This window comes from Linepithema humile, chromosome 4 (assembly GCF_040581485.1).
Source record: "Linepithema humile isolate Giens D197 chromosome 4, Lhum_UNIL_v1.0, whole genome shotgun sequence".
Lineage (NCBI taxonomy): Eukaryota > Metazoa > Arthropoda > Insecta > Hymenoptera > Formicidae > Linepithema > Linepithema humile.
Window position 1 is genome coordinate 9,161,587 of NC_090131.1, and position 10,576 is coordinate 9,172,162.

General features: G+C 37.9%; 1 protein-coding gene and 1 pseudogene across 1 annotated transcript; both read left to right on the forward strand.

Annotated features, from left to right (window-relative positions):
• The first annotated feature begins 5,825 nt into the window (after positions 1-5,825).
• Positions 5,826-7,517, forward strand: LOC105677887 (uncharacterized). Its single transcript, XM_012376768.2, has 2 exons — positions 5,826-6,849; positions 6,985-7,517. Exons 1-2 carry the CDS (start codon positions 5,826-5,828, stop codon positions 7,515-7,517), a joined length of 1,557 nt encoding a protein of 518 aa, XP_012232191.2.
• Positions 7,518-7,804: 287 nt separating this feature from the next.
• On the forward strand, positions 7,805-8,568 carry LOC136999601 (uncharacterized; annotated as a pseudogene).
• The last annotated feature ends 2,008 nt before the right edge of the window (positions 8,569-10,576 follow it).

Genomic DNA, 10,576 nt, shown 5'->3' on the forward strand with positions numbered 1-10,576 from the left:
ACAACTGACGGGTACATAGTTGATATTGGGTATACCGTATCTAAATAATGCAGAAATCCTAAAAACCCTTCTAGAAGATCCAAAGGGCTTGTGCGAATTGTTAAAGGAAAACGATTATGTGGTTCTTGATCGTGGCTTTCGAGATGTGAAGGCTGAATTAGAAAAAAGGAAATTCAACATATTGATGCCTGCCCTGAAAGGGAAACGTAAGCAGTTGACTACAAATGAATCGAATGAATCTCGTTATATGACGAAAATTCGATGGACAGTTGAAGCTCATGGCAGATATTTGTCCTAACTATTAAAACCAGCTAAAATTCTCAGCAAACTGTTCCAGCAGCATAATTATACTCCAATAATCGAAGAAGACAGCGACGATTGAAGGGTTGAAGGGGTCTAGCAGATAATAAGCAGATTGATTCCTGAGAGGTGAGGATATTCATAATAAACAAGCACGACACGTGATAGCTCACCGCGTGCGCACCGTCGAGAACTTTAATTTTTTTAACTAAGTACTACCTTTTCAATTATTTTGAAAATTTTTTATATTATACTTAAGTATTCAAAGTTTTGTTTTTTAAAAAATAGGAGTAATGTCTTGATTATATCCCTTAAAAAAATTTGAAAAAAATTTAACAATTTTTTTAACCATTTTTATTCGACAAAATTGTCTCTTAATTTTTTCAAAATATTATCCCATTCAAGCGCATAACATTTTTCTTTCGCCAAATTTAGTCAAACCGTTATCAAGAAAAAAATTTTTTTCTTTTTTTCTTTATACTTCCATAACTCTCGTAAAAATCATATTTGGAAAATATGCTTTTGGGATAATAATACGTGTCAGTGGTGACTTATAGTTAAAATCTCGACCAGATCCGGCAGGGGGCAGCACACACGTGCTTATCCTGCTATACCCTTTTGTCAAGAAATCTATTCCTAAAATACAAGATACGGCTAAACTCGGCAATAATGCCACGGTAACTTCATGACACTGATTTTCCAATTCAATCGGTATTCTGATTTCCTCTTTAATATTTGCGAGCTGTCCGTTTGCAGTGCGGATCTGAATACCTCTATTTCTTGTAGTTGCAATGCCTAGGGTGCGAATGATTTTGATTCCTTCGCGGCCTAATAGCGTTCGGTTTGACCCCGAGACTACGAAGGCCGCAAGTGTATGTTCGCGTATCCTAATCTTGAGATATCGTAAGGGCGGTAGCTCCTCATGTTCGAAGGTAACATAAAACTGTATTAATGGTTCGGTATCCAACGGTAATGTTCGGGTCTCGCCTTCGGGACTCGGACCCTCTCTACTAGCTCCGGGTCGTGTTTCCCGTACACGGGGCAAGTACTCACGGTAAAATCGCGTTTTCCGCATCGGTAACAATATCTTCTGCGTGGCTCAGAACATTCACTCGCGCGATGGCCGGTTTTATCACAGTTCCAGTCTTTCACTGTACTGGAGGCGGTAGTGGTAGCGGTAGCGGTAGCAGGAACGGCAGCATTCGTTGCTGGATCGGAAGCGGTAGCAGTGGCAGTAACTTTTGCGGTTTCGGTTTTTGCGGCGGTCGCGGTCGCGGACTTAGCTTGTTTTTTTTTCTCTTTTTTGCCGGAGGCGGTGGTAGCAACTGTAGCCGGACTCTTCGATTTGCCCTTTGGCGTGATAGACCAAATCCGGAAAGATGGACTGTTCTGGCGGTAGCGGGGATCGATAGTTTTTCTCCGCGAGGTAACTACGCTCTACTCGCGTGGCTAGATACTCTAGCATTGAAAAATCAGAAAATTCCTGACGACGGATCGCGATTTGTAGACGCGGCAGCATGTTGCGATGCGCAAAATTTAATTGCTCCGCCAAGGGCCAGGAGGGCGTCATTCTACTAAGAAGTGCACGTAAATATGTCAAGTAGTCGGCAGCCGCCTCGTGTTCCCTTTGGGTTCTCCAAAATATCTCGTCGCAAAGCGCATATTGATAATTCGGGTCCCCGAATCGAGCGCGCCATGCCGTCTCAAAATCGCTCCAGTCCCACCAGTTTTCACTCTCTAAACAGACCCAATACAAAAGCGACATCCCAAAGGAATAACGGCACACTTAAACAAATCGGTATCGGTAATAGATACGATAGCCTTCGGGCTTCTTTGATTCGGAGCAGAAAAGCCTCCGCATCACTACCCCGTTTCCCGAAAAATTGGAGATTCCACTTTCTCATCAAATTGTAAACCTCGGCAGTGGACGCACGCAAGGGACGAAGGTCGAGCAGGCGCGGGACGGCAGGCTCCCGAACGGTTCGGTTGTTGGGTGTCGTAGCGGCCCTCCTCTGCTTCTTCTTCCTTGCCTCCCCCCCCCTCCCCAAACGTAAAGTGAGCGGGACCCTCGTAACGTAGGTCTAAGGAGGCACCCTCTCTCCGCGGAATCGATTCATTCGGCAATAAGTCGTCCTGCAAAGACATTGCAGCGTCTTTAGCCGAACTAGGCGTAGGAGGTGGAAGGAATCCGCCTTGTCTCGCTTCTTCGTATCGAAAGACCCAGTAAACATTCGATATCCTATGTATATACATGAAATACATAATGTGAAAAAAATGTACTGTATATACTATGTACATACATATGATATACATATGATGTAGATACATTTGTGGATATACATAAGATATCTTATAGATATACATAGAATGTATATTCGAACGAGATCGCTGCCTGTATATACATAGAATATACCTCGTGTACATTTCATGTATATACATGTAACCAAGATTGACAAAGTTACTTTATAAAAGTAACTCGTTACTGTTACCGTCCTTTTTTCTAAAAAGTAACTCGTTACCAATTTTAAAAAGAAACTTGTTACCGTTGCCGTTACTCAAAAAATAACAAATTGTTACAATTTCCGTTACTTTTTTTATGCATAATACAAATTTTATGCACAATTTTTCTAATACAAGATTAAATTAAACACTACAAATTTACAGTAAACATTAAAAATTTTTGAACATTATTTTTCATTAAAATAAAAAAAATGATATAATTTTAATAATGATATCGCTATTAATATAAAGTGTAATAATTTTAATAATATATAATAAAAGTAATAATTTTGATAATAAAATATTTTAAATAAGAAAAATTTTTAATAAGTTGTAAACCAGCTTTCTTAAAAATTTTTAGATGCTGTAAATATAAATTAAAAAGTTTTCTTATTGTTAGTTTTTTTATAAATTCGTAGATATATACAGTAAATTTAAAAAATGTAACGATAAAAATAACTGTTAAATTCGTTACCCGTTACCGATAAATGTAACAAAGTTACTTTTTTCGTTACAAAAAAAATTTGTAACGCCATTACCGTTACAGTTACCGAAAAAAAGTAATTGTAACGGTAACAGCGTTACAAGTAACGCGTTACTTCCCAACCCTGCATGTAACATACATATATACGATATACGCTGATGTAGGTACATTTATGAATATACATAGCATGTATATTTGAACGAGATCGCTGCCTGTACATACATAGAATATACCTCGTGTACATTCCATGTGTATATAATACATGTAACGTACATACATACGATATACGCTGATGTAGGTACATTTATGAATATACATAGAATCAGTTATTAGTTCGTTCGCTTTCCGCTATGTGACGCATTATGCGCTATCTATCTCGTATTTAAGTTTTAATCATGAAAACTATATAAAACTTGCAAAAGGCGGGTAATAATATTGAAGTCTTCAATTTGAAGATGTAATAACTTTTTCTATCAGTTTAATATCTGAATCCCAACACAGGGAATTTAGATAAACCGATTGTTCAAAAATTGGGTAGATAAATATCCGAATAAATGAAAATTGTTTATTATTAAAAAACGTACTGTATATACTATGTACATACATAGAATGTACCTCATGTACATGCCACGAATTTGTATTGCACATCTTCGGAATATATCCTATGTACATACTGCGAACGTGCACTGCACATCCTCGGAATATACCCCATGTATATACCACAAATGTACACTGCATATTTTTGGAATATACCTATGTATGTACTATGGACATTCTATGTACATACATGTGGTAATTATTTCACATACATAGGATATGCGCTTTATATACTTTTCACATTTTCTGTATATACATAGAATATACAATATACATATATGTATATACATAGGACGTACATAGAATGTCCTAATGTTTATTGGGGAGACGCACACGCAAAATCGGTAAAATCCCTTGAAGTCCCAGCCTCCTATCTTCAAGATGTTGTCGCGCTTATTCTACCGTTAAATCATGTATTCACTGGTAAGGATTGCTATTTTCCCTCATATGGAACGTAGTTAGTTAACGCAATTCAAATCTTTTATACGATACAGTAACACTCGGTATCGGAATCTATAATCGGAACGGAAGTCGAAACTTACCATGTTACGAGAAGTCGACAAGGTCACGCAGATACAATCCTAATTACTTTATCAGGTGTAACGCTAAACCTGAGATTCGCACTCGGGAAGGAAAGAAAACGCACTCAGCAGTAAAAAAAGAAAAAAAAGAAAAAAAAGAAAAGAAGGAAAGCGATACGAAAAGAATCGGCGGTAGATAGATTGGCAGAAAGGTCCGTTATGTTAATTCCCAACGACAATCGTCGGCTTAAATTTATTCTCGATGTTGAATACGCGCCAAAACAATTGCTAATAGCGAGTACGCGCGAGAGGCGTGCTGAGGCAGCGCGCGCGAAAAAGACAGTTCAGTTCAGTTAGTTAACAAAGAAACATTGAGATTATTACGGATTTTATGTACGTTCTCATTATAGTTAAAATAAAAAGAGTTTGTGTCAAAAAGGAGGGTGTGAGCCTCTTGAAAGTTATTTATTCTCTACGATCTATCAATTACGGCTGCAACATTCTGGCGACCGTGACAGGACTTGAAATTTTCGTTGCTGACCGTTTCACAAGTGAGAAGAGATTCGTAGTGGAAATAATTAACAGATACAATGGATAGAGTAAAGCTATCGCAGAAGGTAACACGATCTGCTTTTACGAGAGCGTACAATTTCTTTCGAGCAGAGAAAGCGAAAGAATCGCCGGACATAACCTCATTGCAAATTAATTTTGCGTTAATTTGAGAGAAAGCAAGTGAACTCAATGAGCTAAGCCAAAAGCTTCGAGAGTTGATGATTGAAGCTGGAGAATCAGAAGAAGCCATTGGCGGAGAGATAGAACAGACAGACGAATATGCAGCAAAATACCATCAGGCAAAACTCCTGCTAACCTGTTTGACCGAACGGCAAGAAGCTCGCGGGCCACCGGCACCGGCTTTATCTCAACGGTCGTTCCATACGATCGCAACAGCTCAGAAAAGTATACGCGCATTAAAATTGTCGAAAATCAAATTAAGAAAATTCGGGAGTGATATTAAAGACTGACTACCGTTCTGGAGTGCATTTTAGCAGATTCTCGAAGACGCAACGTTGTCAAAGAAGGATAAATTTCAATATTTAACACAATCTACCGTGAAAGACTCGCGTGCATCCGAAGTCGTGAATTGTTTTCCTCTAACGGCGGACAATTATAAAAAGGCCGTACAAAGCCTCGTGTCTCGATTCGGCAAGAAAGATTTATTGATTGAGTTTTACGTGCGCGAACTCTTAAAGTTAGTTTTGAACAAGAATAGAAATATGTCACTTATGACCATTTATGATATATAAGAAACACATATTCGAGCGTTCGAGACTCTGGGTGTAACGACAGATATGTGCGCGGCTATGTTATTCCCCTTGGTAGAGTCTTCATTGCTAGAAGACACTTTGCGAATATGGCAACGAACAATGACACAATTAGCCCTCCAAACAGATGCATTTGTTGCAAATCTCACTGCCAAAGACCGTCTTACTAATCTTATGGTTTTTCTAGGAAGAGAGGTCGAAAGTGAAGAACGCATTCAAATGGCTAAAACGTGTTTTGAAAGTAATGATGTCCAGAGGTCCAAAAACAAAAAAAAGAAAAAGGCGAAAGGAGATCAAGATCAGAAAGTAGCTACAGCGACTGGTCTACTATCCATAAAAGAATCAAGATCACAACGATGTCTATTCTGCGGAGAGAATCATAATAGCTCGAGTTGCGAGAAAGCTAGAAACATGGACATAGATGAAAGAATGAAGATCGTAAAAGACAAAAATGGCTGCTTCAAATGTCTGAAAATAGAACACAGTTACAAAAAATGCCACAGCAAAACAAAATGTCCTTGGTGTAGCAAGGAACATTGTCTCTTGATGTGTCGAAATCTCTCAAGCAAGAACAAATCGAAACGAGTCGATGAAGAAAAGTCCAGCGAACAAGCATTTAACGAAGGACACAGTTATCTCGCCAATGTTTCTTCGAATAAATCATTTTTGCCTATATTAAAGGTCAAGATGCGTGGTCCAAAAGACCTCGTAAACGTCCGCGCTGTTATAGATACTGGTTCACACAGGTCTTATGTCTTAGAAAAAGTAATAAAGAATCTTGGATACGAAACTGTGAGTGAGCAAACGATGATACACTTACTATTTGAAGGAGCCAAGACTAAACCTCAAAAACATAAAACCTGTCGAATCTACGTTGGCAACCTGGATGGAACATATACGTGTGATTTCGTAGCCTTAGAACAAGACATTATCTGTCAAGATATTCCCAGTGTAAGTAGCAGTCCATGGATAGATATGCTTAAAGAAAAGAACTTATTTCTGAGCGACACCGATGGAAATAGAGAATCCGTTTCGTTGCTGATCGGAGCTGATGTTGCTGGCAAGATAATTACGGGTAGAATTCTTCAGATAAGTCAAGGCATAACTGCTCTAAAAACTAAGCTTGGTTGGACGATCCTAGGCAAAAATTTAGATGATAACAATAAAACCGATGCAGCAATGATGATTGTTTCCATGTTCTCTCAAGAAGCAAACATCAGATTTGTGGAAATTTGACACTTTGGGTATACTAACCCTATAGAAAACATTACAAGAGAAGCTCGTCAAGTTGAAATTAAAGCATTGTTCCAAGAAACGACAGAGATTAACGATGAAGGCCGTTATGAAGTCCTTCTTCCCTGGAAGGACAATCATCCACCTTTGCAAGACAACAGGAACATAGCGGAGAGAAGATTCAACGTCACGAAGAGACTGCAACAGAAAGATTTGTTTGATAACTATAACACAATCTTTTTCAACTGGCTCGCGGAAAGTATCATTGAAAGAGTGCCTGCATCCGAAATCACCAAGAAAAGTTATTACCTTCCACACAGGCCTGTCATTAAGAGAAAAAGAACCACTAAGATTCGTCCTGTCTTCGACGCTTCAGCGGAAAGTAGCGATTCGCCGTCACTTAACCAATGCTTAGAGACAGGTCCTAATCTCATCGAACTCATTCCTACATTATTGCATCGGTTCTGCGAAAGAAAAGTAGGAGTAACCGCAGATATAGCCAAAGCGTTCTTACAAATTAACATCTCTTCGTCAGAGAGGGATGTGTTGAGATTCCTGTAGTGGGATATGGATGGAGAAATAGAGATTTATCGACATCGTCGGGTCGTTTTCGGTATAACTAGCAGTTTATTTCCTTCTAGAAGCTACTATAGAATTACTTATTGAGAGGGCCTTAAATTCTACTGTTTTGCCACATAAGAAATTGGTTTATGAAAAATTGGCAAAATCCTTTTATGTCGATGATTGTATTGCTAGCGTCGATTCTTACTCTGACTTTGAGATTTTTCAGGAAAAGGCAAGTTCTCTTTTGAGTAAAGCAAAATTCGAATTGAAGGACTGGAAACATACGGGCATGAAGCACGAGAATCGGTTAACCGTACTCATACTTATCTGGAATACTGAGGATAATAATCTTTTTTTATCGGATTTTCCTTCACAGCCGATTACAGAGAAGATAACGAAGAAAGTCGTACTATCACAAGTGCAGAAAGTATTCGATCCGCTCAGAATTATTTGTCCCGTACTGTTAAAACCGAAATTGTTGTTACAGCATCTCTGGAGTCAAGATATAGACTGGGATACGAAAATCGATTTATAATAAATCATAAAAATAAATTTCTCAACTGGACACAGCAACTTGATCTTCTTCATGTTCTGAGATTTCCACATTCGATTTTCAGTGAAGAAAGGAATGCCGATTCATTGTCCTTTCATGTCTTTATCGATGCAAGCAAGGATGCGTACGCTGCTGCTCTCTTCGTCCGAGTGAAATCGAACATGGGAGTCAAAGTACACCTTATTGAGGCCAAATCGAGAGTAGCACCAAAAGGCAAGAAAACTATGCCGCGGCTTGAACTGCTTTCTGCCTCTATTGGAGCAAGAATGATGCACTCTTTTAATAAGGCAATGGATTATCAAGACGTCAAAAGATATTTTTGGAGCGATTCGACTACTGTTCTGACATGGATACGACAAGCAAGGCAATGGGTGATATTTGTATGGAATCATGTCCAAGAAATAAGAAACCTTACGGATGTTGAGTCTTGGAGATATGTACCTGGAATCATGAATCTCGCGGACTTACCTTCTCGAGGGTGTAATGCGAAAAAACTCCTCAAGTCGAAATGGTGGGAGGGACCCGAATGGTGAAAGCTGCCTACAGAAGATTGATCTACGAAGGAATAAGAAACGAAGAAATGATTAATATTGAGCTACGCAAGACTTCGATTCGGTTTAAGGAGAAAACCTCCCTCGAGAGTATTGCGAAAGGAATTGTTATGGTCAATTCCACAAAAGAGGCCAACGAAGAAGATATTCCTTGGTACTTGCAGAAATTCTCAATATACTCTAAAATTTTACGCACAATGGTGTGGATGTTGAGATTCACAAATAATTGCCGAAGGATCCATGCAATCGGCAATCAAGAATTAAGCGCAAAAAAGATTACAGCGGCAGAATTACTCCTTTGTAAGCTGGCCCAGAAAGAATCATTCACGGGAACAAACGATCCGATGTTACAAGGCTTAAATGTCTTTGAAGAAAAAGAGGTTATACAAAAACGATAATATCTAATCGCCAGGATACGTTCAATTTTAGATGCCCTATAATCTTGGACTCGACACACTTATTAACACTTATTAATAAGAGGATTGTCCATTATACCCATCTGAAATTGAATCACGCTGGCATCGACATTGTGATAAACAATTTACGCGAGAAATCTTGAATTCTTCGATATCGTCGTACGGTACGATCCGTTATACACAAGTGTACCGTATGCCGCCGACATACGACGAGAAACATGGAAGCCCCACCTGGATTATTACCAGAAAACAGAGTACGAGACGCCGCAGCGTTCGAGATAGTAGGCGTCGATTACGCGGGCCCTCTTTTCTTAAGCGGTGAGCGCAAAGCCTACACCTGTCTATTCACGTGCGCAGTATACCGGGCGATCTATTTAGAACTGGTTACGTCTTTATCAACGGAAGAATTTCTGGAAGCCTTCAGAAAATTCATAGCCCGTCGAGGAAGGCCTTCTGTCGTCTACAGCAGGCTTGGCCCACAAACTATAGCTCGAGCTTCTCCGTTTCCTCTTCCACTCGCGCGAGTCACATGCACATACTGTAGTATAGTAGGGCCGTATTACGCGAGGCAAAGCCATTGCACATTGCACGCATCAATTCGTAGTTGTGCATTATATATGTTAATTATATATATAATTAAAATCAATAAACTATATAAGAATATATAACTATATATATATATATATATATATATATATATATATATGAAAAGGTAATTAATATTTATAATTAAAAGTTTTTAAAACTAATTTTATAAAAAGTAAATTTTTTTTAAATAATGTTATCATTAAACTTTATGTTCACGAGTTCTTCTATGTCAATTTCTATTTTACTCATCGCAATTCGCATTAAAATTAATAACCGATTATCAGTTAATAAAGTCAGTTAATAAAATCAGTTAATAAAAAACTATTTTTGTTTTTTATCAGTTTCATTACAGAAAAAGCACTTTCACATGAGTAAGTAGTGCCAAACATCGAAGCCATTTTAAGACCGAAAATTCGAAGCTCAGGGTACAAATCTTTCGGAAGAAGTTTAAAAAAATCAGTGCCTATTTCTTTCTTCATTGAAAGATAAGGATCAGCTCGCAAATTGCACAATTCAACCCGATATTTAATATTTTGATTTTCAATTGGTACGGCCAAAGGATTATTAAATAATAACACATCATCTTTTAATATGAGTAATTCTTTAAATCAAGAATTAAATTTAATTGCAATTTCATTAATTAAGTCTCCGAAGACAGTAAAATCAGCATCGGAGTGTTCTTTTTTTATTTCTCCACAACAAGGGAAATGATGAAATTCTTCGTTTTCAATTTCTATTTTAAACATATTTAATTGAATTTGGAAACCATTTATAAAATGAATAATGTCACTAATTGATTGATTTTTTCCTTGCAATTTTAAATTCAAATTGTTCATATGTTGAGTAAAATCCGTTAAGAAAGCTAATTCACTCAACATATCTTTGTCCATTAAAGCTTTCTCAAAATGAATAGTATTACTGGATACTTCTTCTTGCAAAAACTGTAAA